The sequence below is a fragment of the Aptenodytes patagonicus genome, chromosome Z (genome assembly GCF_965638725.1).
Source record: "Aptenodytes patagonicus chromosome Z, bAptPat1.pri.cur, whole genome shotgun sequence".
NCBI classification, from domain to species: domain Eukaryota; kingdom Metazoa; phylum Chordata; class Aves; order Sphenisciformes; family Spheniscidae; genus Aptenodytes; species Aptenodytes patagonicus.
Window position 1 is genome coordinate 56339913 of NC_134982.1, and position 26632 is coordinate 56366544.

A 26632-nucleotide genomic window follows, 5' to 3' on the forward strand; every position below is an offset into this window, starting at 1 on the left:
TCACTGACTATCAGGAACTAAATTGGACCTTGGATTTCAAGGCTGTAGTCTTGTGGCTTTTGCAAACTTAACAGGGTTATTTAAAAAAAAAAAAAAAACGCAAACCACAAAACCCAAAATCCTGCTTGAGAAAATGACTGTAATCTCAAACCCTGCATTCTGGTATTTTTAGCTTAGATGAGATTTCTGCTCAAGACTTTTGCGTTACCATGAACAGATATGGTACTGCCTTGATCAGAGACAGCTCGCTTGCTGGTATTAGTTAGGTAATTTTCCTCAGCATATTAATGTATGTGTAGCAGGGGTCAAACAATAATCCAGTCTCATTTCTCTCCCTTTGCAGGCCCTCTACAATTCAATCAAGAATGAGAAGCTGGAGTGGGCAGTGTAAGTATACTGCATAGAAATTAGTTTAAAAATAGTACCTGTGTAGTAATCTGTTTATACATTGTGTGTCACCATCTGAGTGGGCTCCAAAGCCTTTAGAAGATAGCCAGTGTACATAATGAGCTTGCTTTTCTGTTAATGAATGACCTGGCAATACTGCCTCATCTGTTTCTCCAGCAAGGGGAGTTGTTGGTAGGAGCCAACTGCATTTGTAAGGAAAAAGGATGTTTCATTTAGTAGGAAACTTCAGCCTGAAAAGAGAGAAATTAAATCCTCCATTGTTCTATGACTGCATAAATAAAACAGAAGTTGACTTCTCCCTTTATCTTTCAGTACATTGTGTCAGAAACACTGAATAGAAACACACGTCTTGGATTGAGTTTCCTGCTGTTGGTTTATTGTCTTGGTTTGTCTCCTGATTAACCATGGATAACTTGACAACAACATAATATGAAAGATGATAAATTGGACAAAGTCTGATATCCCCTGTAGTTCAGGTGCTTTCGACAGGCTAACACTTGTTAACTATGGAAATACTGCAGACAAGAAAGAGCTTCAATTTCTGATTGTGTTAAACTGACATTTCTCTGTGCTTAGGTTTTATGTGGTCTAGGTATGCCAGCAGAGTAGAAGGGTCTGCTTTAGATTTTGCTGCTTGCAGAACAGTGGATTTCAGTGTAAAATAAAAGAATGATGTCTTTTATCTATTTTGGCTGTACAAGATGTTTACCTGCATGGATTTACATATCTGAAACCTCACCTTCTTGAGAACAATGTATGTCTGGGATGCATGCTCTTGCACCTTTTGTGCTAGAAGTCCTAACAACTGCCATAGGTCTTGCAGGCCCATTGGCTTCTGATCTTCCTTGTTTTAAGTTCATCATCTGCAAACTAATTTCTTGTCAGGGTGTGCATCCTGACTTGCAAGGCCTGCTGGTCCCAACTGGGATTGCAGCCCCTGTTCAGAAGTGTGTTAGATACTGTCAGAGTAGTGAGGAAGGTGTGCTGGTAAGAGGAATCACCAAGAAGTGCCATCTCTGATGAGCATCATAAGCAGCATGGTGGGAGACATTTTCCAAGACCATGTCTTGGACCTGGAATACACTGTGGGAATCTTACATGTCACAACAGCAGAGCTATTTGCAAGACACTCTCTCACAGGTACTTTAGACCCAGCAGAATCCATTATGTGACTTTCTTGATGGCAGAATTTCCCTCCAGTTCTTGGCAAGAGATCATACCATGTCTAATACTGGGCAGCCTCCAGGTGGGAACTGGCTCATGCCTGGCTCTGCTCCCACGAGCTTCAGTCAAGGTGATTTATGAGATAGTTTGCTCCTGTATAGGTAGTAATTGCTTCAGCATTTACACAGTCCAGTCCATATCCCTTGCTAATGAATTATTTGGGGAAAAACTGCAAGCAGGCTGGGAAAGGGAGAAATCAGAATCCTCCTTAAATAAAGCTTTGGGATGTGGGTGTAAAGCCACTTTCTCCCAGCAGAATGCTCAAAGTGGCCAATTGTCCATTCCAATCTGAAACTCAGACAGATAGGTGGAGCTGATGTGACAATTACTTTCCAGGCTATGAAAAGCCTGGAAAACAAAGCTCATTCTGGGCATAGTCAAAGAGGTTGTGCCTTTAGGGCTGAGAGTGCTGGCTGGAAGAGGGAGCGTGAGGATGTCTCTCCTCACTTTTACAGAGATCTGTGGTTGGTGTAAAGTAATTGCCCCAAGGAGCTCCAGGACTGCCTGAGCTAGAGGGAGGAGGCACATCACTCTCTTGCTCTGCTGTGGTGATCTGCAGAGAAAGGTGGATAGGAAGGGGACATGATCAGTTTTGCTGTGATGGGACTGAGGAAGATCCTCTCTCCTTTCCAAAGAGCATCCCTTTGCTTCTCTGATGCAGTTGGCAGGGGAAGAAGTGGGAGGGAGGTAAGGCAAAGGTGGAAATAGGGCTGCAAAACCCAGAATAAGCTCCCTCGTGATGCTGGCATGTTGAAGGAATCCCTTTCCTCCAGCCAGAATCCCTTTGAGGATCTAAGACTCTCTCTCATGAGCTAAGCAACAGCTTAAGAGCTTCTCTGGCAGTACATTATTTGGTGGATTAATGACTGTCAGTAAATCCATAGGCAGGAGAGGGTAACAGCAGTACGTAAGATGGGGGAAGACTGCTACATGATCCTTAATCTTATTAGTTGTGATCTAGGTGTGTCATTATCCTAAATGGTTTGCTGTTCATTTCCAGTAGAACTACAGTCTGATCCAAAGCCCACAGAAAGAAAAGGCTACCATTGATTCCAATTTTGTAGCCAAGAGAAGTGGCACCTTAATCAGCAGATGTGCTCCAGAGACTTACAGCAGGAGTATTTGTTTATCCTTTATGAACAGGGAAGCACGAGTACAGCTCTGGAAGAGAGAATTGCATTACAGTTCTTTTTCTGCAGTAGTTCCAGGTTCAAGTTCTCCAAAAGGTTAAAAGCTAATTACATACCATGATCTGTAAAATAAACAGATCTGACCTTGAATTTACCCTGAACTGGTAAATGTGGGATCCTGAATGCACACTCTTACTCCGCACTGCACCGCCCAAATTTTTTGGTTACTTTTCACAATAGAACTGCCAGAAAACATACTGCCATTTACTTGGCGTGCCATTTACTTTGCTTGCCGTTTCTTCTTGCCTGCCTTGTTGTTCAGCATCCTGGGAGAAAAGAGAAAAGCAGTATGGGAAAACTAACCATCAGAAATATGATTATTCTGTCTTTTGTCCCATTCCATATTTCCTCTCTACTGCTTACAGTTCTAGATCTCTCCTGTCTGTTGGACTGCGGTTCATTTCTTGGAACAGCAAGTGAAGCACTAAGTAGTGATCGGACCTCACTGAAGTAATTGGCAGAAGTTCCTACTGACTGCAGTGAAGCCACGTGCAGTTTCATCCAGTTAGTCCAATGCATCCTGTTTTCAGTGTGCCGAGGTCACTGGAACCACCCCAGGAGTGCATGTAGCCCCAATAATTGTGTCGTAATTTCTCATGCTGCTTAAATTTCTCTGAGGGACTTGATATTTCAATGAGATTTTTTCATATTCGAATGGTAAACCCTTGTTCTTCAACCCTGACAAACCCTGTTCTTCACCCGTAAGATGAAATGAATTCAAGATCCTGTGAACATGAGCGGTGAGATTAAGAGTTGGGTTTGTTTAGGTGGAAAAGGGAACACTGAGGAGAGGGACCTGGTTGTATTTTTTTCAGTGTGTAAAGGCTGTCTTAGAGGAGAAGGATGTGAATTATTCTTCACACCTGTTGTGGATGGGCTTAAATTTGAAAGAAGGGAAGTTTGGGTTAAACATTAAAAAAAGCTTCCTAGCAATAAGCCTTTTAAACGAGGGCACAAGTTTGCCTGAGCAAGCTATGGAAGTGCTTTCATTGGAGGTTTTTGTGAACCAGTTGTTCTGTCCGGAATGGGTTAGGAAGAGTAGATCCAGCCTTAGAGGTAAAGAGATGGATTAGCTGACCTCTTAACATCCCTTCAGTCCCATTGTCTATAATATTATGGCTCAGGTTTTGTAGATGTTTCTCATCCTTTGGCTTTTGCACCAATCATCGTCAGCTTTAAGCTGAAGAAGAAAGATTAATTTGTTTTCAAAGGCGCCAGAGCTAAATATGTTGCTTGCATGATGTCTACATGGAAATGTGTTGGTGAACATTATTGTTCTCCATTGTTTGTAATATTATGTCTACTTCATGTTGAAGGTGATAGGAAGAATAAAATCATCATCTTAAAATAGGCTGAATAGTGATCTAGAATTAACATATGAAATCCCAAAATGCTGCTTACAAAATTGCAAAGAACAAATGGCTGCATTTGAGCCAGTTGTATCCTGAAAGCTTTCCCTCAGCAGGACAGTGTCGTTTTCAGGAGAATCACTTGTTTTTTGACTAGTTGATGATATAGTTTTCTTTCCAGAGAAGTTTAGATATGGACACAGTATATTCTTTTTTGTTTTTGTGGACTGCACTGAAAAATCCTCTCCTTCCAGCCAAAACAAAATAGGTCTTTGAGACAGTGATGGTGTGAAAGGGGCACTGCCAAATCCTTTCTGTGTTTCATGGCAATCTGTGATGCTGAGACTGGGGTGGTTATAAAGGCGTCCGTGCTGAAGCTCACCTTTTTCTCAGTCAAACCCAGAAATTGCTCCCCGTTATAATTAACTCTTTGTCTCCCAAGTTCTAGGATGTTTCCTGTTTGCAACTTCATGATTGGTTTTAGAGAGGGGTCAGGTGATAAACACCTGGCTCTCCTTTCTTCTCTCCTCCCTTTGGGAAAGATGCCAAAACTTCTCTCCACTGGTTTCTCAAGTCCTAATACAGTTGCTATCAGTTCCACAGATTCATATAATTGTATGTTACAAACCTGAATATTTTCTTTAAATGCCAATTTTTAAATGGATAAACCCAGCCTTTTGCTGTGTCATGTAAGTTTTCTATTTGAACAAATGCAGAGACGAAGCAGACTTTTGAAAATGAAGGGCTTGACCCTGTCTTTCCAGCTTAGTGACTTCAAAGTTTTCCAAGGCAGAGCCTCAAATCAGACTGTAGAGCATACAGAAATGTTTTTGTTACTGAGAGAACCAGATGGTGGTTTTCTCCCAGAAGACAAAAATGGGACTTTCTTGTATAGGGTCTTTTTGGGGAGAAGCAAAAATATATTTCTTCACCAAAATGGCAACATCTGCATTTTTGCATGTGTTTCAAATCTACGTGTGTAAGAATAAGAGGCAAACTCCTTCTGGTTGTCAGTGATTGTGCATTTGGGAAGTAAAACACTGCTGTCTCAATGCTGTGTCTTCAAGTGATAGAGCAAGCAGATTCTGGCTTTGGTGTGCTGCTTCATGTGGGCAGCCGGTGCCCTGGTTACTGCTCTGTCTGCAGGTCCTTTTCCAAAGAGACAAGCTAAGGGAGGTGGAACTGAAGCTCCTTTGTTTTGGGAAACCTTGCAAATATCACGTGCTGTAAGCAGAGTCTTGGAGAACTTCTACAGGTGGTAGGCTTTTCTTGTCACCAGTACGCTGCAGAGCAGAGACTCTAGTAGGTCCCAGTTTCCGTGGATGGAAAGTGGGGCCTACAAGAGGGTTCACAGCCATCAGCCCCTTTCAGTCGTCAGAGAGGGGTCACCAGAGGAATCGCTTCCAGACCCAGAGCCAGGAATGATCTCCCTCTGCTGATCAAAGACAGAAAATCTCTTAAGACTTCTGCAAACCGAAGTGGACCCTCGTGATGATGTTTTGCTAATGAAATGTGTGTTGGAACCAACGTGGGTTTTTTTTTCCCCAAAGGCACAAGGATTGTGCTATTTCCTGTACCAAATGGAAAGGAGAGGCACCGAGCCTGCCCCTGACAAGGACCTGAGCTCTGCCTGTGTGACACTAGATCCGTGACTCTGAACATACCTGCACAGAGACACTACCCACTGACTCTTACCTCTGCATCACTGGAGGCCTTCACGCTGGGGATGTTAGAGGACTTGAATCATCTGTGAGAGCCATCTGAGGATGAGGAAGTAGTTGCACCCCTCACAGGCTAGGGTTTCAAACAAAGATCAGTTTTCAGGTGTATGTGTCCAGAGGCCAGGTGAATTTTCTGCAGCTTTTCCTTCTTACAACCGTACCCTAAAGGCTGGTGAGGAGTAAGCTCAAATTGTTACATCCTTGATAAAGCCTATCCAGGACCTATCTATTCAGCCAACTTTGGAGGGTATGTAAGCAAAGGCTAATACCTGAACGGTTTTGCTACTTTGAAACTCCTCCCAATTGTCCTGCTTTCTTCTTGTGCTTGACCACTGAAGCAACATGAAGTATTGGAAGAAGTGGGTCCCAGATCCCCTGGTTTTATTTCCACTGGTGTTTCATATTCAAGATCAGAGGGAGATGGAGTCTCCTTTTAGTTCTATTTTCTCAGCTGTTCATCCATTTCTTGTTCTCTGTAATGAGTCTCCCTTGCCTCTCTGGTTCCTTTCGTTGCATCTTACAGACTGGCTCGTGCATCTAGACCTCATGCATCTTGTCAGAGCACTCAGCTCTCACAAGTGCCCGAGACTTCTGAGACTCAAGGATGTCCCATTTTCAATGACAGATTAAAGGACCAATTAAAGGTTTGTTCAGTGCTACCAGTAGTCATGACAGCAGATGCCATTTTGTCCTTGTCTGCCCTGTCTGCATTTGTCTTTTGAAGAATTCCTGTTTAAATGGTGCCCCAGAGATGCTGAGTTTGAGAGCACTGCCCCTAGCGCTAGTGGTGTCCAGGATCCCCAGGATTGCTCATCACAACACCTGTGGCTGCTTGGATAAGGGCACTGGTACATTCCCACAGGACAGTTGATCAGTATAAGATAATTTGCTCCCATAGCTGCAAAGGAGATAGCTTATTCAAAAAAAATTCTAAGCCATTTACTGCATGAGGTCTCTGCTGACAAGGAGAAATCCACTGTGTCCTTGGCTGAGATCCCAGAATTCACAAGGCACTTCTATGTGACAAATCAGCCCGAGTGCTTGTGCCCTAGGAGAGATTTTAGTCTGGATTAGGTACCACAGACTTGTGTTGACTTTGCTCCTGGAATGGACTCATATCTAAGAAATGCCTGTCACGCAATGGTCCAGACTTGCCAGCAGCTAGTAAGTATGGTAGACACAGGAAGGATGGGGACAATCAAAACTGTCAGAAATTCCTACACTTTTTCAATTGGGAGAGGGCTTCAAACAAATCATGCATGAAGAAATCCTTATTGCTTTGACCAACAAAAAGTTTTTTGCAGATCTGTCTGTTCTACAGTGGGAAAACACGTATCAATAGGCTGAAAGATGCAAGGACTGCTCTCCCTTGCAGGAATCAGGTCTTCAGGTAAAAGTTTTGTTCCTCTTTATCAGGAGACCTTGCAAGACAACACCATGATGGTATGGTGCACCACCTTGGCTGTATCTCTACAGTGAAATTAAATGTCTGGCAACTTTGTGTGATTCTCAGGCCGAATGTCGATGTGTAGCATCTGTAGCCATACTGTTGAAAAGTCTTACCCTCCAAAAGAAGGTGCTTGTCTCTATACTGCCTGTTGGGGTGGTCCTTGGCTGTGTTGATTCCTAAATGGTGTCTGGAAATTGGGAGTGTGCTGGGCTAAGACCGTGCCAAGCACAAAGTAATATGAGGTGATCAAAGTCAAATGCCTGGGAACATTCCCTGGCACTGCTGAGTTCACTAATATAGCCTCTGTATCTCAGGATTTTGTTTCCTTGTTGTCAAACCAGTCTATTATCCTTGTATCTCCTCAGACTAAGTTATTCCCCAGAAGACCATTTCAGCAGAGGTCAGGATAACAGATTGTCGCTCTAGCCTGCATTTCTTGGAGGACATTTCTTTCGATGGTCATTGCAGTGTGCCCTGAAAGGAGCTTTTGGACTGACATATGCCTTGCTAATCCTCATCTGATACACACCTTTGAACGTATGCGTGTGATTGGAAGGTCTGCCTGAGCTTGCTCTCTCTGCGGATCATCTGGGTCCAGTGAGATGCAGCAGCTTGAAGTCCACTTCCCCTCTTAGCCATCATTACACTCGAGTGATAATGATTTTTTTTTAATCAGGTGCTGGTCTTAGGAGAAGCATTGCTACCGTGACTTTTCCAATGACAGCCTTCATCTTCCCTGACACACCTTTCCCAGTCACCTGGAGGGGAATGTGTGGGGACTTCAAAGGACACAGGGCTGCTCTGGAATCTGACACTAACTGTGGTTCCTCCAGATACACCATCCACCCAGATTCAGTGGCCTGTTGTTCTCTGAAAACCATCATCCTACACTTGTGATGGACACCCTTTGTTTTCTAGGTTGCCTGGTCCTTTTTGCCTTTGGCTGTGATGAGCAAAAAGGCATTTATTAGTCAGGGGATGCTTGTGACTTGCTGAAATAGGTTGCATTGTTGTCCCCAAGAGCTGTGTTGAATACATTGCCCTAATAAGTAACATTTTGAGCAGCATTTTGTTTCTAAAATACAGATAACATAATTCACCTAGTGTAGTTTTTATTTTTAAATTACTACTTTTATGCTAGTCTGTGGGGGAAAATAAAGAAAAGGAGGTAGAGTCTGTGTTTCATATGCTAAGTTAAGGGGTAAGCCACAGTGATCTGTAGTAATCTAATTCTTTTCATCTACATGTGAACTCATGAAGAAATTGGAGATTTTTCAGGAAAGCCCAGCAGGCAAATATTTCCCATTTTAGCACTCAGAACACTCTTGAAATCCTGCCTTTTGAGACTGTAAGAGGGAAACGGGCTTTTTTGAAAATGGGGCTCCTATGTCCTGTGCTGGTGAAGTAGGTGAACTGAAGCTTTGCTATAATCCGACTATGTTTTGGTACATGTCTAGGTTTCTCTCTGAATAGGCCCCCCCTATAAACAGAGAGGTATGCTTTGACAAGGAGCTTGCAAGAATTACTGAAATGAAACTTTGCTGGTCAGCCCCTTGTTCATGCTTGGTTTTCACTGCTTTTTAAGGGATGAAGAAGAGAAAAAAAAGTCTCACTCAGATGGTACAGATGAAAAGGATAATGGGAACCAGACAAAGACTGTCAGTCGAATTGGAAACTCAAATAACCCGTTCCTGGACATCCCTCATGACCCCAATGCTGCTGTGTATAAAACTGGATTTCTGGCTCGGAAAAGCCATGCAGATATGGACGGAAAGAAAAGTGAGTATCTTTCACTCTTAACGTCTCATTTTCTTGTTATCTCCATACAATGCCACTTACGATAAGCCCATGGGCTTCTCAAGGCAGATAGTGCTGCTTCATTAGGGGAAATTGCAGCAATAACAAACAACGCAGCAATTGGATTATCACACTCTCAGTATTAGGCCAGGATTTACAATGTTCAGTCCCATTTGCAGCAGCTCTAATGCATGAGCATAATAAGTAATGTGATACAGCAAAGCAATGTGAATCTTTTGTGCTAAAAGAAAATTAATCTCATGGTTTACGGAAGAGAAAACAATTCCAAGTGAATTACAGTAGCTGTTCCGTAGTAGTTTGGTAATTCTCCTTTTCCTTATGTGACACCAGATTGTTTCAAATCTCCCCTCCCCTCCCCTCTGGGTCTATCTTTAAAGAAAGGCTGTTCTTCATTTCTACTTGGAAGGTGCTGTAACCGTTCCCTTCCCTACTTTCCCAGCCTTGGGTCACATACCCAATGAAGTTCTGCAGCTTTTGGTAACAGCCAGATTTATGCTATGCTGTTCCTCCCTGCCCCTTCTTTGTAATAATTCTGCTGTGTCTCTTACTTTAATTATCCTCTTTCCTTCTTGTCCTACTTCCATTTGTGGTGCACTAATTATTGAGGGCTTCTGATTCGCCTGTGTGTGTTTTGTTGTTTGGACATCTTAATTTGTTTTTTTTTTCTATTGATGTTCTTGGAAACAGCAGGGGCTACTCAGAGCATCTGTATTTTCCGTGATCATTGCTGGTGATGGTTCATGCTTTTGGGCTGAATCCTGAAGGCAAAGTCTGACTTTGTGATGGGTTACCAGTAACTTCAACTCTCTCCTAGCTGGGCTAAGCTCTTTGGTGTTCGCATGTTTTGCTAGTGTATTTTAGAAGGTACAATTGGAGGTCAGTGTTTTCAAGCTGGAGGCTGACAGCTGGACAGCTAAATCCAAACAGAGATGTCAAAATCAAACTGACCTCATTCTTTGTGATGACAGGATGCTCTGAATAGGTTCCTCTTTATTAAACTTCTGTTTATTTAACCTTAATAAATAATTGTATCTAGTTGCCTTATTAAATTATTTCTTTAATTATAAGTAATCAGAATTGCTCATTATTCAGCACACTGGATGTTGGCATTTTGGGGATAATCCTTTTATGAGTAATGTAATTAGGGCCATGTTTTCAGAAGTTTCTGTACGTCTTAGAGGTCTGTCTCTCATTGTCATGCAGCTCTTGAAACAAGTTACATTCTGACTTTACAGTTGCAAATAAATTGAAACTAATTTCTGTAAAGTTAGTTAGACCTTCTCATATTTCATTTCCTAATGGAATTGTTGCAGGGCAGAGATCAGCTCGTGCGGGATTGCTAATGAAGTGATGTGCTAGCATGCTATATGTATTTTCTCAGAAAAAGAATACTGAGGGCTAAAGCACTTAGGCAGTCTAGAGGAGAAGGACATAACAGGGGCCAATGGCTGGAAGCTGAACTGAACAAATGGCAATTAGAAATAAGGCCTGTCGCGTGAGACGAGAATGATTGACCTCCAGAGCAATGGACTAATAACCTCTTCACCATCACTTGCTGTCTTCAGATCAGAATGGGATGCCTTTCTAAGGGTGATGCTTTAGTCGTGCACAGGTTATTAATTTCAGTATAGTGGCAAGTGGATGCTGGTCAGTGGTGCGTGCTTGGTGGAGAGTGAGCTTAGATGCAGGCTTCTGGTCTCTGGCACTGTGACTGTGCAGCCTGTGCCTTCTCTATTGCAGCTGAATTTCAAAACTGGAGCCTTCATGCTGAATCCCCCTTCTTCCCCCCACCCCCTGGCCCCGGCCCCCTGTTTCTAGGAATTTGTGGGCTGGATATGTTGTCTCTGTTACATTCTTCAACCTCTAACTGACTTTAGGTTTCTTGAGGGGTGATTTTTTTTTTCCTTAGGATTTTGTTTGGTTCCCTTCTCCTTTCTATTCTTTGGCTTCCCCTGCGGCTGCAGGAAGAGGGGAATGGACGAAGAAGCCATCTGACTACTCAGTGCCAACTCGGGTATGCAGCAGTGGCAAGGGGGAAGGATGCTCTTGAGAGGCACTGCTTTCTGAGCAGTGTCCCGTTGGTCCTGAGCAGTGCCTGCCAGCCTGCTGTGGCATGGAGAAAGGGTGTTTCCTTCTGAAAACTCTGCCACAGTGCAGAGCTCAGACCTAGCTGTGTAGGGGCAGTGTCCACCTACCTGCAAGAGCACAAAGACTGGATCTCTCTGGCCTGCTTTCTGCGTTGCTGCTGTTCCCTTCTGATCCAGTCCAGGGCTGTTGTCAGGGCTGTTTCATTACTCTCTCACACAGCAGGTATGTGCAGGCACTGTGCTGAGTTGCATTGTCCTTTGAAAAGGAGAGTACAAAGGAGGTTTAACACAGGACTAATGTAGCTCTCCTGTTGCCTAGACAAAGTGTAAAAATGGATCTGAGTTAAATGGGTTTTCATTTGTTTTCTTTGCAGCTCCCCGGGGAAAGCGAGGCTGGAAAACCTTTTATGCTGTGCTGAAGGGAACGGTCCTGTACTTGCAGAAGGTAGGGGAAATCACTGTCTTTTGGAAACTAATTAAGGAAGGGTAAAGCATCCTCTCTGCTCCCACAGCCCACCTCCAGGCTCCTTTCCCTCCAACACACGGTGTAGCTGCTCTCTCTGCCCCCCACCCTGTTTACACACATATTCGGGCATGTATCCTTTCAATGACACCCTCCCCCTTTTCACATTTTCAAGTTCAGTTCCATTGTCCCCATCCACATGTGCACCCTATCGATTCCAGTTTATGCCATTGCTGTCACTCACGGCTGAAAAAAATAGCCAGCTTCACCAGCAAAGGCAGCATCATCTCTCTGTGTCTTGCACTAATTCCTCTAGGCTGCTTTTAACATTGCATTTCATACGTATGACTTCCCCTCCTGTAAGGCTGTCCTCCTTTCTCGTCTTTTCATAGTATACTTTTCTGCAATGCCTGCAAGACCAGCTGCAAAACAATTGAACAGCAGCTTAGCCTTGGTAGGAATCTGCAGCTTCTGCTCCATAGCAAAATTGAAGGATAAAAGGATACTTTTTTTAACCCCAAAGCAAGATGAGGCACTGGTTTCTAATAAACTTTGCTTCCTGACAGCAAGAAGTCAAAAAAAAAAAAAAATGTCAGCTGAAACTCTTCAAGTCTTTTGGTGCAAGCTTAAATATATTATAGTAGAGTTTTAACTATTCTCTTGGAACATGAGGTGCAACATGTGAGTAAGAACTGTCAAAATCAAATAAATGGTAGCAGCTAAGAGATTGTTAAGGCTTTTTGCCCCCCCCCAGCATAGGTGAAATATTCATGAAATAGGTGGTGTTTGTCCAGACTGCCCTGTATTGTAGAAGTATGCTTCTATGAAAGCCTTTTTACATTTCCACTGTGTTTTGCAACTATCAGGAGTGCAAGTTCAAGTGCATACTGCTGTTTCCTCCTCCCCTGCTGTGGCTTTCTGAAGTTGTTGGTTTCATTGGAGCCAACCTGGATAGTCTCTGAGAAGAAAGAGGGTGGTTTGGATCAAATTCTTACAGCATGAGGTTTACAAGGTGGACGCTCTGGTTGCAGTACCTTTTTGAGAGGACTGAAATCCTGAAACAGACAAAACAATCCGCAGTTAGGAAGGAAGATTTGGGCTGAAAGTTGGATGTGACATGCTCCAAGCCAGTGCAAGAGACTAGAACCAAGTCTGCTGAATCACAGCTGAACCTTCCCTCTGGTCCTCTTGCTGGCAGCAGGTTCAGATTTTACTGAAGTGGCTTTCATGGCAGGTTTGTACTTGCCCTTTCCTGGGTGAAATGGAGTCACCTGCTTTGATTCCTGAAATAAGTCAACTTCAGTGTTCACCTGAAAAGACTGCATGGTTCCCTAAGAAGTAAGAAGGCTCCTTGTCCATAACACATGAATTAATTTTTTATTTGATCTTTGAGGGGGGATTAATAAGCTTTCAAGGGGAAGAAATGGAGATGCTGTCTACTTTAGAGTCTTAATTAAATGCTTTTATGAGTATCACTGGCATATTAGTTTAAAATGCTTTCTGTTTGACAAAATGTAGAGATGCTGATGTAGCATGCAAATTTTCTACAGAAGGTTGCTCTCCCCACTCTCACCCTCCATCCTTTGGAGAGCAAGAGAGTAATTTCACATCTGACTGCAACTTTGCTAAATGGAATGCATTGCTGGAGTTCTTGTTCTTATTTGTTTGTTATTTGTGTGTCTTGCACTTGTCACAGCACTTGAATTCAGTGATTACAGGGTGGTTACTCTGCAAAGCTGCACTCTCCCACTTGTTACTGAAGACACTTGCACTGAAGCCATCTTACTGTAGCACAGTGACAAGCAAGACTTTTATTTTAGTGCCATAAAAGGTTGACAGAGGGTCCTGATGGGAAGTGACTCATTCCCAGAGTGATGGGGCAGCTGTGAGCCTCCTCAGGGTGCCTCCGGCCCCTACTTAGCCACAATGCCTCGTGCTGCAGCTGTGAAACATCCTCTGATTTCTCTTCAGCTCCGGAAGGTCCAGCAGGGCTTTGCTTCAGCCCTGAAATAAACTTTGCTCTGTTAGGGACATGGTATCGCAGAAGTTGACGGTTTTAAAATACACAGCTAGACCAAACTGTTATAGTAAAAGTTGCTGAGCTGTTGTTTCCTTTTGCAACATACCAGGAGACTGAAATTATCCTAATTTCAAAAAGTTCAGGAGCATTTTAGAACAGCTTGATTTCTTTGTAGAAATGCATAGCTCTGGCAGTAGTCATGGGCAAAGGATTTTCTTTCCTCTGTTTGCCTTCTCTCCTGATTATGGAGTGCTATGGGGCAGGGTGCATTCACATATGCACACACAATTTTCCCTCTTTCTCTCATTGTCTGTATATTATCTGTGTATCTGTGGAGGTAACATCTGTGATGATGGTTTCATTGCACTGAGTGCTATTCAAGCAGGGGAGAGAGAAATCTCACTGCTCTAGGTGCTGTATACACACAAACACATGTACAAACCTCTGCACTATTGCTTTCTGTGTTTATCTGTAACTCAGCTGTTCCCTCAAGTCACTACTGTAATATAAATATTAATTGTTTGTAGCAGCTGTGATTCCCCCAGTGGGCAGTGTGATCCCAATTCTGCTGTCATTCTGTTTGCATACCAGTCCAGTTCTCCTTTTTTTGATGTTGAAGTCCATGTATGAGAGTGGTTTGTAAATGGTGGTCACTTGAGATTTACTGGGGAGTTTTTCTGGGCAGTCTCCATGCCCACATTTTTTTTTTTTCCCTATTGGAACTGTTCCAGTGCTAATTCCAGTGCTGCATATTGTTTTATTTTTAAATGAGTGATTTAAGAGAGATGGTTTCTGAATTACTGAGCACAGAGGCCACCAGAGGGGCTCAGTGGAAGCGTTCACAATTAGCCAACTAAACATGCCTGCACAGTATTATATAAAATGAGAGGTTTGACGTGTTTGGGATGTTGGCCCTGTCTCTGGGCATCCTCAGGCCAAGGTTAATTTCCTGCCCTCTGTTCATAGCAAGAGGAAATTGCAAAGTAGGAGCTTGACAGAATGTCTCTTCAATAGACTGACATGGGATGTGATGTGTGTACAGAAGAGAGGCTTATAAGGAGAGGACGTAAGGCTGACCTCGCTTCCTTGCTAGAAATTGTTTCTGAGCAAGCAGTGCAGGACATGGACCTTCGTGTTTTGTTTGGGCTCTTCTGTGAGGTTTGCAACATCTTCGCTCTTTGATATGGCACTTTATAATCTTGCGGGCTTTCAGGTACTTTTATATAACTTTTCTCAAATGTGTTTCCTCTATTAAAATGTAAAAAAAAAAAGAGAGAAAGGCCAGAATGATGTAAAGTGTTCAGTGACGAGGCTTTCTGAAAGAGAATTTTGCAGCCGTCACATCAACTGAGCGGAGATATCCACCCACGGTACACTGACTGATAAAAAGCCAAATGCCATTCTCTGGTCTATCAAAAACAGATTTAGAAATATGCTGACTCCAGGTCAGCAGGATGTGGGAAAGTCATTCTCCAGGAGTCTGAGAAAGATGGATTCAGCATGTCGTTGCGTTGTGTGCAGTACTCACATTGGCCTTCAGTTGATAGAAAGGTCACAGTTCCTTTCTGGCTCCTCATATATTTCTTGCCACTGTCTTGGTCTAACTTTAGTGAGCTGCCTTCCATTTCAGCTCAACCTCCATGCTGACACCAGCACATCAGAGCACGTGCTGTCCTTGATGGCATAGGAGATACGGATGTTCCTGCTCCCCTAGCATTCCCTGCCAGTTGAAAAGAGTTGGAGGCCTTAGAGGAGGAATTTTGACAGCACATTCACATCCTTCCAGCATTCTCTGAGGCTGGCCCGCTACGTGGAGACATTTCCGGTATGCTGATCAGTGCCTTTGGAGAAGCTGGCAGAGCCCCAGCTGTCAAGGTAGATTGCAGCCAGCTGATCCGGTGGGATTAGCAAGGATTATCAGCCAGGACTGCTTCTGGGACTGCCCAAATGTGGAGTTCTTCTGGAACAGGTTTAGACACCAGAGCGGGTGTTGGACGTTGGATGCATCTCACAGAGGAGTCTGGGAGGCAACAGCCAAGGCGATAGCTGACACTGTCTCTAGGCAGTAACTTGAGGAAAGCCAGAATATCATGTTTCTGAGGGCTGTCTAAGTTTATTTCCTGGCCCTGAATTTTTCCCAGTCTCCCTGGACAGTGGAGCTGGGCATTTCCCACAAAACTACCACCAAATAAATCAGCTTTTGAACCCATGAAGGAAGGGGCTTGACCTGGGGGTTTGCTTCCTTCATCTTGAAGATGTGGCTGGACCAGACGTTGGACAGCCTCCTCCAGTTCTTGTCCTTTGGCTAGGGACTTTCCCAAATCTTCCTTGAAGGTTTAGAGAGTGCCCTAAGTGGGAGTAGGCAAAGTCCATCGTGATACGGAGATCCCTCCAAAGCTCGCTGCGACTCAAGCTATGAGAGAGGAAGGACATTTGGCTTTGCTTAATGCCAGACCTTGAAAACCCTTTATGTCACAGATGTTTAGGTTGAAGGCTATCCTTTGGTCATCTGTGAAGCAGTGCTCTGCCTTTCTGCTAGGCCTGCCAGATCTGTCGTGAGTTGTGCCCTTGTCTGGCCCCAAGTGGACGTGGTGCTGTGGCAGTATTGCTGGTTAGCTGCATCTCCTCCGGTGAAGTGTCTGAGCAGCAGCAAGTTCTGGGCCTGCACTAGCTGGACCTCTGTGAGGGAGGATGAGATGTGGCAGAGGAGCAGGATGCTTTGTCCTCCCTTCTGGGAGGTGGTCACCACAGCTGGTGACTCCCCATCCACTGAAACTCATCCTGGAGAGCCCCGACCAAACCCAGCCTGGCCGAGAGCACAGATGCCTTCGGCAGCGGTGTAGTTGCCTCTGGCTGCAACCCTGGTCTGTGTGCTGCCAGATAAGCCCTGTAAACCAATTCATGCACATTAACCAGCTCTTCTCCGGAGTGGGTGTTCAAGCTAGTGCTGTCCCTGCACGTGCTTTGCGTCCTGTACTCTGTTACCTGCTAAACCCTATCTTGTAACTCTTGTGTTCAAGGAGGGATCAATAGTTATCATGCCTGCAGGGAATTATTCCTCTGTTTTGCAGCTGTCACACCCCCTCCCTTGGTGGGTGTTTCAGATGAGACTGATTTCTGTGACGTACTAAGGGGGAGAAATGGAGTCAATTGCAGGCTGCTTTGGCCTCTCCTTCAAGAAACTTTGTGTATGCAGCATTGCTGGCAAGTGACTTTTCCTTGAAAAAGCTCCTGGCTTTCGCAAGCCATTTATAGTCAGGTGGGCTTTAAACTGAACTTGTGGCTACACCATGATTGTGCCCTCATCCAGCTTCTGTCACTCGGGAGATCAAAGGCTGCTCCCAGGCTGACCCTTGCAACACAGAGGAGTTTGACTCCCTGCTTTTGTCATTTGGTGTTAGGAGTGGTACTGTTGTGTCAAAAACCTGGATGGTGCTGTGCTTGCCATTTGCAGACCCCGAGCAGAGAGATTTAAAGGAGATTACTAAATTTGCTTTGTCGAAACAGAGCTTCTCCACTGTGTGAGGGCCTGCCTAGGAGGACATACAAAGGTAGTTGTCTGAGAAAAATAAAAATCAAGCAGTGGAGGCTGAGAACCCAAGCAGGAGCCAGCAGCTGAGCAGCGGAGGTGGGGAGCTGGCCATGAAGGATTCCTGAAATGAAGACAAATAGTCCACAGCTGTTGTGATAGTCAAATACTTCCTGTTTACCTCTCTTCCTGTCAAGCAGGTAGTGGAGCTACTTCTCTCCCTTGTAAAGAGATCAGAATAGAAAAAGAAAGAGAAAGGAAAAGATGTTAAAGGTAGTGGAAACCACAAGTGCTCAAGTCAGGTTGCATTCAGTTCACATACTTTAATACTATTCGTGACTATGGAACAAGGTTTTTTTCTAAGTTAAGGAAAAAGGAGTAGCACATGGAGAAATAAGATGCCATTTTTCCCCTGTTAACTCCTGCAGGATGAATATAAGCCAGAAAAGGCTTTGTCAGAGGAAGATCTGAAGAATGCAGTTAGTGTGCATCATGCGCTGGCATCCAAGGCAACAGACTATGAGAAGAAACCCAATGTCCTCAAGCTTAAAACAGCAGATTGGAGGGTCCTGCTTTTCCAAGCCCAGTAAGTGGTTTCTTCTGATTTGTGCCAATCGTTGAGGAAAGAAAGCAGTACTGAAGGAGGGGTAAATTCATGCTTGGACAGGTTAAAGGAGAGGCTTAAGAGGTTCAATCTGTTTATTTGATCAGAAATAAGATTAAGTAGTGATTTGATTAGAGTGCACAAGTAGTTCATGAGAAAGAAACATCAGGTTTTAAGAGGCTTTTTAATCTAGCTGAGAAGGGCATAACAAGATGCAGCAGCTGGAAGCTGAAGCCGCAGGAAATTCGATTTGGAAACAAGGCACAAACTTTTAACCGTCAGGGTGATTAATCATTGAAACAAATTACTAAAGGCAGTCTTGGATTGTCTGTCTCCTGATGTCATCAGGTCCTAGCCAGATGTCTTTCTAGAAGATATGCTTTGGTCAGAAACAAAGTTACTACTTAATACAAGAATAATTTGATTATGTTCTTCAGGCTGTGATATGTAGACAGAACAGATGACCTGCCTTTTGCTTCTGACATTAAAAACCTGTGCATCAGTCTTGTGCATGAACACTTTTCTGCTGAGATCCATGTCAAACCTCCTAGAGATCTGTGGTGTCCAGCACAGCTGAGACCTTAGGACACATCTGAATCAGGGCATTGGTTGGCTCTGTTGCCTGTGTCACTTGCATTGGTGCGTGATAGGAAAAGATGCGTGCTAGGGTGAGTTATGGACCTAATCATGAGCCAGCCTGTGACTGAGATACCTGACACTAACCACTTGCAAAGATAGACCAGAAGACTGAGCAGACTCTTAAGACTTGTCCAGTTCTGGTTATTCTCGCTTTTAAAATGCCATTGAAGGTGTGCGAAAGAGATAGAGGAGGCTGAGTCAACAAGTGCTTAATATGTGTTCCTTACCCAGGAGCCAAGAAGAAATGCAGACCTGGATCAACAAGATTAACTGTGTGGCTGCCGTCTTCTCTGCACCGCCATTTCCAGCGGCAATTGGCTCTCAGAAGAAGTTCAGTCGCCCACTCCTGCCAGCCACCACAACAAAGCTATCTCAGGTGAGCTGTTTTTATATAGAGGGTAGGTGATGGTGATTTCTCTGGCTGGCTGGAGACTGGACAGTGGTCCTTGTCATTGTTTTGTGGCTGTTGCCACTAGCATTCCTAGGAGGAGGAGGCTTGCATGGTAAATCTCCGCTCATTTCCTGATGCGAGATTTGAAGTGGGGGGAGAGAAGGAGCAGAGTTGAATATAACTGTTTTATATTTTTAAAGAAAAGAAACAATCACCAGTGTTCCTAGTACCAGATACAGAATTTTCATACCACGGTTATGGCTCTGCAGAGGACACTTCAAATACTGCCTGACTGGGTTTTTTTTTTTAATTTGAGTGTTTATTGCCACTCATTTCAGAAGAAGTGGACATACTCCTGCTCTTTGGCTTATTGGCGTGATAAAAGGTGAAAGCTGATGCATCAGGCAAGCATCAATTATACTTCTCCCACAATACTTTTCCAGACTCCAACCCTTATCAGCTCAGGGATTTCCTGTTTAATGTGTATTTATAAACTGTCCCTTACATAAACGTCTTTTGGTCTCCCCTTGTGATCACATAAGCTTTTAGCTTCCACAACATCCTGTGGCAGGGAGTTTCACAGCTCTACTACTTCTTGCACGAAAAAACACCTACTTCTGCTTGTTTCAGACTGGCTGCGTCTGATGCTTGCGCCCATAGATGTGTGTACTTTGGGAGCTGTGATGCATGCCTGCAATTTCTCCTGCACTGGCATGAACATGATACTGTTTGTGTTTATCAGCTTGACAGGGTGGCAGAGGTGATGGATCCCAATCCTAGGTGTATACTTTATAAGTAACCTCCTGTAGCTTTTAAAGTCATCTGCCCGTGCTGGATTGCTTCTTAAATGCAGTTTTTGCCACCTTCATAGCTTAGCAACACTCCTTAGAAACCACTATCTCATAATCTGCATTTCTCTAAGGGGGTGATTTTTTTTTTTATGTCGCCCTTGCTTTTTCCCTCTCTGTGGCGGTAGGCTTTCTTCTTACAATGTGGTGACCGACTTTCCATCTTTAATTCTGGGTTAAAGTTTAAAATATGTCTCATACAGAATAATACTAACTTGTCTCATCCTTGTCACTTCACTTTTTTGCTCATGCATACCTTTCTTAAAATACTGTATGGGGCTTCAATAATTTACCCCCAGTCACCAAAAAAAGCTTTTTTACTCATCGTTGTTCTGTGTGATTGTTCCATTTAGCACGTTGTTTCCTAGTCTCATTGTTTCCATTTAATCTAGAAAGGAGAAAAATAGGACACAGCCCTGTGGTTTGTGTCTTGAAGAAGGGGAGACACGAAAAGTGAAATAAGATAAGCTGTTTTAGCTAAAGGCAGAAGAATGTTAAGTGTTCAAAGCAGATAAATTCAAAGGCAAGCAGAAACATGTCTGCTTTTATCTGTCAGTGTGGAAAAGCTGCCAGCAGGCTGCTTCTCATTTGGCAGACAAAAAAATATGAATTGTCAAATCCCTGTGGTTGCTGTTTAGGATTTTGTGGGCTGAATCATGATGGACAGTACTTCTTCAAAGGGCCTGTTCCTGGTCAGGCAGAAGTTGGGATGCAGTCAGAACCTAACATGGGTTAGGGAGAGAGGTTGGATATAACAGGTTGTGCAAGATCATTGTACCAACTTTGCTTTCAAAAGCAGATCAGTGTCTGATCTTGGTTAGTCCAACCAAAGAGGGATGTGACAAAGCTATATATAAAGGAACAACCAGTCTAGAAAAGATCTACTAGGGTTTTTTTTTTTTTTTCTCCTTTTTTTCTGAGAATGTGCATGCACACACAAAAGCTCCAAAGGGCTGCTGCCCTGGAAATTACAAGTGCCAAATTAATAGCTGCTCAAAGACCTCCTGTCATCAGGCTGTAGAACTCACTGCAACAGGATGTCGCTGGGACCAGGGATTCAGCACAATGTAAAGAGTGCTTAGGTACTAATAGAGAGAGCAAGCAGATCCAGGGTAGTTACTAACAGCAACAAGAATTTTTGGCAGCCAATAGCGAACGGTTTGAGCCCTACCATGTATAGGCGGAGGCAAATTATCCCACGTTTCTTTCTTCAGTTCCCTTGCAAAAGAGTTGAAACACAAGATTAGCTGGGGTTCAACTATCATCCTCTGCAGAAGTTTTCCCCCTTTCTGCTCTTTTCCATGGCTCCAGCTTAGTGAGCTGAGAGGCTCAGTTCCTGGTGTGACTCACAGTGCAGTGCAGGCATGTCCGAGCTAGGCTTGAAGCTGCAAGCTGCGCAGCCACATCACTGGGGGACAACTACTGGCAGCTATCTCTTCTTCTGAGGCTAGGTATATATGCGGGAGCTGAGCTGGGTACTAGCTGCTGTTACGACTCTGGCTACGTCACTGAGATCTGCATGATCATATCTATATTTTGGACTTACCTAATTCAAACATATTTTCAGAGCCAAGCCTAGAAACGGCCAGAAGGCCATGCTGCAGGAGCTGGAAACCTTCTGAGCTGAGGGAAGGTTAGCTGACAGATGGACTGGAGGAAGTGAGTGGGCCTGGGATTATGATAAAGGAAACTGCCTAGAAAGGGGGAGTAGCAGCTCCTCACTTTCTCCAACTGCACAGTGGGATAAAAGCTGGTAGCAGCTTAGCAAAATGAGATACCTTTTGGGGATTGGACAGCCCTTCCACTTCTGGATGCGTTGTATTGTTCTGAACAAATAGAAACTGCAGACCAGAGAGTGTTTGGTAGTGCAGAAATGGAAGGAAGGGCCCTGACTCTGTCCTTTCTGTCCTGGAAAGAACTACTTTTACATTGCAAAGACCTGAGGCAGGGTCTTCGCCTGTCTCATTCTGCCCTTGGTCTGACTGCATACACAACAGCCTTCATTAATTTGCCAAAAAATGTATTAGAGCAGAAGTGTCATGTTGTCAGTAATGCTCTGCAGCAGGCTGCTTCCATTGCTCTCAGCAAGGCAAGGGATGACAGGTTTGCTATCCTTCCCAGTGGCATCTGTTAGCTGCTGAGTTTTTCTGCAAACTTGGCCACTTTGCTTGGGTGCCTTTGAGAGACAGAGCTCTAGTATAACAGACCTTATCAATCTAATTAAAATTAGTTAAAAGAAAGAAGGAGAGAAAGAAAGAGAGAAAGAAAAAGAAACTACTTGGTATTACTGTACAGGGATTTCTCTATTTTCCTTTGCTTATCGAGTATTTTGGATTCTGTCACTTAAGTGCCTAATGTGTTTCTGAAGGATGAACAGCTGAAGTCCCATGAAGCTAAGCTGAAGCAGATCTCCACTGAGCTTGCTGAACATCGCTCCTATCCTCCTGACAAGAAGCTCAAAGGCAAGGAAGTAGATGATTATAAACTGAAGGACCACTATCTGGAGTTTGAGGTATGTATGGGAAACATTATTACTTTTTGGGTGTGGATGGGGCAGCTGATCTTATACTTGGGGTACAGTCCTAATGTTCTGCATTTTTCACCTTACTTCACCAAGGAGTATGTTCTTGTTAGACAGATATGTCACAGCAATCCCAGAAGCCGGGATGTGACTCCTCTTTCTGATGTGGACTTCCTGTGACCTTAGCCATGAATTTAGCTCCTCATCTGTAAAATGGAGGATAAAAATGTGACTCTCTGTCCTTGCCTGATGTATCTATTTGAAGAGATGATAAAGTCTTCAGGCAGGAACTCTCTCATGTTTTAAGACTGTGTGTTGCCTACCTCAGTCTTTATGGAATGACTGCATTCTGCAGTAATGCAGATGATGATAATTGTCTTCCATCGGTATGTTCTGAAGGAACTGCTCTTCTAAAATTATTGTCATAGGTATGCCTCATCAGAGCCATTTGTGTTGTTTACCAGTGAGCTGGATGTCAGGATGAGCAGGAAAAGGGTAGAATTAAAGATCACAGGATTGAGTGATGCAACTTAGGCAGCTGCATTAGGAGATTGTTCTGAGTATCTGACAGCAGCTTTTATCCATCATGGTGTCTGCCACATTGTAGGGCTATGTGGGAGGGGGTTGGCAACCCAGGAGATGCCTGGTATTTTTCATGGCTGCACCTTTGAGCTTTTTTCCCCAGAACTGCGAGTCAATGTTGCCTTGGGTCTGAAAGGATCCTACTGTAAGATAGGCGCTGCCTGGCAAGGAAAATCCATAGTCTGAGGAAGAGAAAGACCAGATAAGACAAAAGTCAGAGAGACCACCAGAGGAGATGCTGGAGGTAACACTCCAGAACTGAAGCCTCCTGCCATGTGTTATATGAGTTTCTTTTGGAGGAGCTCTTTTTACTCCTGGGCTTGACTGGTTGTGCACTTTTGCTTTTGCAGAAGGTTGTAACCTCTGTGTTGGGTTTGACTTTGCTGTAGCTCTGGGCTGCATTGCATATGGTCAGCTTGAGGTATTTTGCATAGATGTTCTGCTGTTGTTTTGTATAGGCAACACAGTTGGCCAGTTTGTTCTTCCACATCCCACATACCTGAAATGATTTGACCAACAATCAAATGAGGAAGTGGTGGACAGGATTGGCAAGCAAAGGGTACACAATGATGTGAACAGGAGAGACTACATAATCAATAAAACACAGCTGAAGTGAGGTGATGGTATGGCTCACATGACTGGAGTGCTGCCATGAATGTATACAGGCTTTTTAGAAAGGGCAGACGTGTGGCAAGGAGGGGGAGTCACCCTTTATGTGAGTGAGTAGCAGGCACACATCAAACTTTCCCTAAGGAAGGGTGATGAGCCAGCTGAGAGCTTGTGGGTCAGGATTAGTGGGCACACCAAGATGGGTGTCGTTGTGGTGGCTGTCTGCTAGGCCTTTTTCAGAAAACTGGAACAAACCTTGTGTTTGCAGGCCCTCGTCCTCATGGGGAACTTCAACCACCCCTATATCTGCTGGAGGGACAACATAGCAGGGCACAAGCAATCCAGGACGTTTCTGGAATGCATTGACAGCAACTTCCTAAGGTGCCAGAGGAGCAGACAAGGAGAGGCTCTTTGCTGGACCTCTTACTTATAAACTAGGAAGAACTGGTTGGGGATATGAAGGTCAGGGGCAACCATGGCAGCAGTGCCCACGAGATGTTGGACTTCATGTTCCTGAAAGAAGGGGTCAAAGTAAAAAGTAGGATCACAACCGTGGACTTCAGGAGAGCTGACTTTGGCCTGTTCAGGGAACTGCTTGGAAGAATCCCATTAGATACGGCACTGGGGGGAAGAGGGCTTTGGGAGAGCTGGTCACTTTTCAAGGATCACCTCCTTTAAGCTCAGGAATGGTTCACCCTGACGAGCAAGAAACCAAGCAAAGATTGCTGAAGGCCTTCATGGACAAACAAGTTGCTCCTGGCAAAACTCCACCATAAAAAGGAAATGTGCAGGAGGTGAAAGCAGTGGCAGGTGACACAGGAGGACTAGAGATACTGTCCAAGCATGTAGGATTGCATTTAGGAAAGCCAAAGCCCATGTGGAGTTGAATCTGGCAAAAGATGTGAAGGGCAAGAAGAAAGGTTTCTACAGGTATGTTAACAGCAGGACAGCTAGGGAAAATATGGACCCTAGTTGGGGCCCATAATGGGGCAGAGGACCTGGTCACAAAGAACAGTGAAAGGCCAGGGTACTCAACGTCTTCTTTGTCTGGGTCTCTACTGGTAAGACCAGCCTTCAGCAGTCACAAATACATGAGCCCAGTGGGAAAATCTGGAGCAAAGAACACTTATGCTTGGTGAAGTATGATAAAGTTAGGGAATATTTAAACTGGACATACGCAAGTCCATGGGATCTGACGGGATGCACCCATGAGTGCTGAGGGAGCTGGATGATGTCATTGCAAGGCCACTCTCGATTACCTTTGAAAGGTCATGGTGATCAGGGGAAGTTCCTGGGGACTGGAGGAAGGCAAATGTCATTCCTGTTTTCAAGGAAGACAAGGAGGAAGGTCCAGGGAACCAGGATCTGCCATGAAGGTCCAGGGCTGGTCAGCTGCTTCTCCATCTGTGGGAAGGTGATGGAGCAAATTCTCCTGGAAATCACTTCCAAACACATTAAAGACAAGAAGGTGATTCTGAGTAATCAGCATGGCTTTATGAAGAGGAAATCATGCCTGACTAACAACATAGCCTTTTACAGTGAGAAGTCTGGTGTGATGGATGAGGGGAGAGCAGTGGATGTTGTTTGCTCTTGACTTTAACAAGGATTTTGACATTGTCTCCTCTAACATCCTCTTAGACAAGCTGATAAACTGTGGACTAAGAAATCGACAGTAAGGTGGTTTGGAAACTGGCTGAACAATTGAGATCAAAGGGTTGTGATCAATGGCACAATGTCAGTTTTGAACATAGCACTCGGACGTACAGAGCAAGCCGCACACTTCCACTCTGTTAGGGGGTCTTGTGCAACTTGGGAGAGCAAAGAGTTTCTTGGCTTCGGGTCCTTGACACAAAGCTTATTTTCTGTCACTTCTAGAAGCATGATGAGTTAGGATGAAATGTAGGCTGGAGTGTTAGATGATTTTAGAAAGGTTGATGGAGAAAGAGATTGTTGTGGGTTTTTTCTGTTTTCCGTCAATTTTATCATGACGGTCTTTAGAGAAATATTCCTCAGGTACATCAGTACAAAGCAGAACCAGTACAGCCCAGGAAACAAAAGATGTCCTCTTCCCTAGTGAGAGTCTTGAACATCATTTGAACTGTGCAGTTCAGATACATGATCAGCACTGCAGGAATGCCTATCTAGGCAGGCAAGTGGTAGCACCAACTTCAGCTGTGTGCGAGAGATGGTGATTCAAGGTGCTGCTGTGCAATGCTGTGTTACCTTCACACTTGGCACAGATTTCGCAGGCCATGTTGAACTATCAATAGGCAGTTAAAAAAAAAAAAGGTGAGCTTATATGCAAATCCTGAATGGAAACTTTCCCCCAGTTTTGGGGTTTCCTCACCTTCCCTTCAGAACAAAGTTCTGTCAGGGTCAGGCAGGAGCTGGTGACAGACCTTGCTGCATGGGGTCAAAGTAAAGGGGCAAGAGGCAGGTGAAGGCAGTATTTTGTACTTGGCTCTTTCAGGCTGAGACTGGAGGCCAGATCTTGCATCCGTGTACAAAAGGCCATGCTGTTACATCTCCAGAAGCACACCAAAAGGGCCTCCAAGTCCCAAAGGAAGCAGCATAGTCCCGTTAGGAAGGAAGAAGCCAGATTCCTTTTGTGTAGGCCCTTATAATTCCTTTTTGTTCACGCACCGGTGTTCCCTTCATTCTCATTCCTGATGAAAGACAAGTGAGATGGTGTTTCCTTCTGAGGGGAGGTGAACCAGGAGGTGCCTGGTCCTTGTTCAGGGATGCAGCCAGGAGCATTTCTACTTGCTGATGTGTTTGCTTGTAGACACCAAGGAATGAACACTTCCTCTTTGCTTGCTGTCTGAAGAAGTACTGCTCCAGATGATGGTTGCTCATTGCAGCAACTTTATGGTTTGAGAGAGATCTTTTGAGTGCTGTCAGGTGAGAGGTGAAGCCAGAAATTTGATGGGTGGCTACCTCATCTCCCCTTTATTATGTGCATTCAGTCTTCAGAGATAATGTTGCAGAAGCTTTTGAATGGTTTTAACTTTTGCGTTTTTACTTTCTTGACAGAATTTTCCATATTAATTTCTTTTAAGGAAAAATTTCCACCAGCTTTAATATCTAGCTTCAAATGTCAGATCACTAAAAGAGCAGGTTTGTTGCAGTTGAAATCAAAATAGAAACTTCCAAGTGCGTTGTTTAATTGCGATAGAAAT

At 44.1% G+C, this 26632-nt stretch overlaps 1 protein-coding gene across 4 annotated transcripts in view; it reads left to right on the forward strand.

Annotated features, from left to right (window-relative positions):
• PSD3 (pleckstrin and Sec7 domain containing 3) overlaps positions 1-26632 on the forward strand; it is a 106026-nt gene that overhangs the window by 74090 nt on the left and 5304 nt on the right. For all 4 annotated transcript variants that reach the window (XM_076362999.1, XM_076363003.1, XM_076363002.1 and 1 more), the window contains 6 exons: positions 344-387; positions 8928-9121; positions 11622-11692; positions 17688-17845; positions 18734-18878; positions 22110-22253. In XM_076362999.1, coding sequence (XP_076219114.1) covers positions 344-387; positions 8928-9121; positions 11622-11692; positions 17688-17845; positions 18734-18878; positions 22110-22253 — 756 coding nt within the window. The remainder of the gene's footprint in view (positions 1-343; positions 388-8927; positions 9122-11621; positions 11693-17687; positions 17846-18733; positions 18879-22109; positions 22254-26632) is intronic.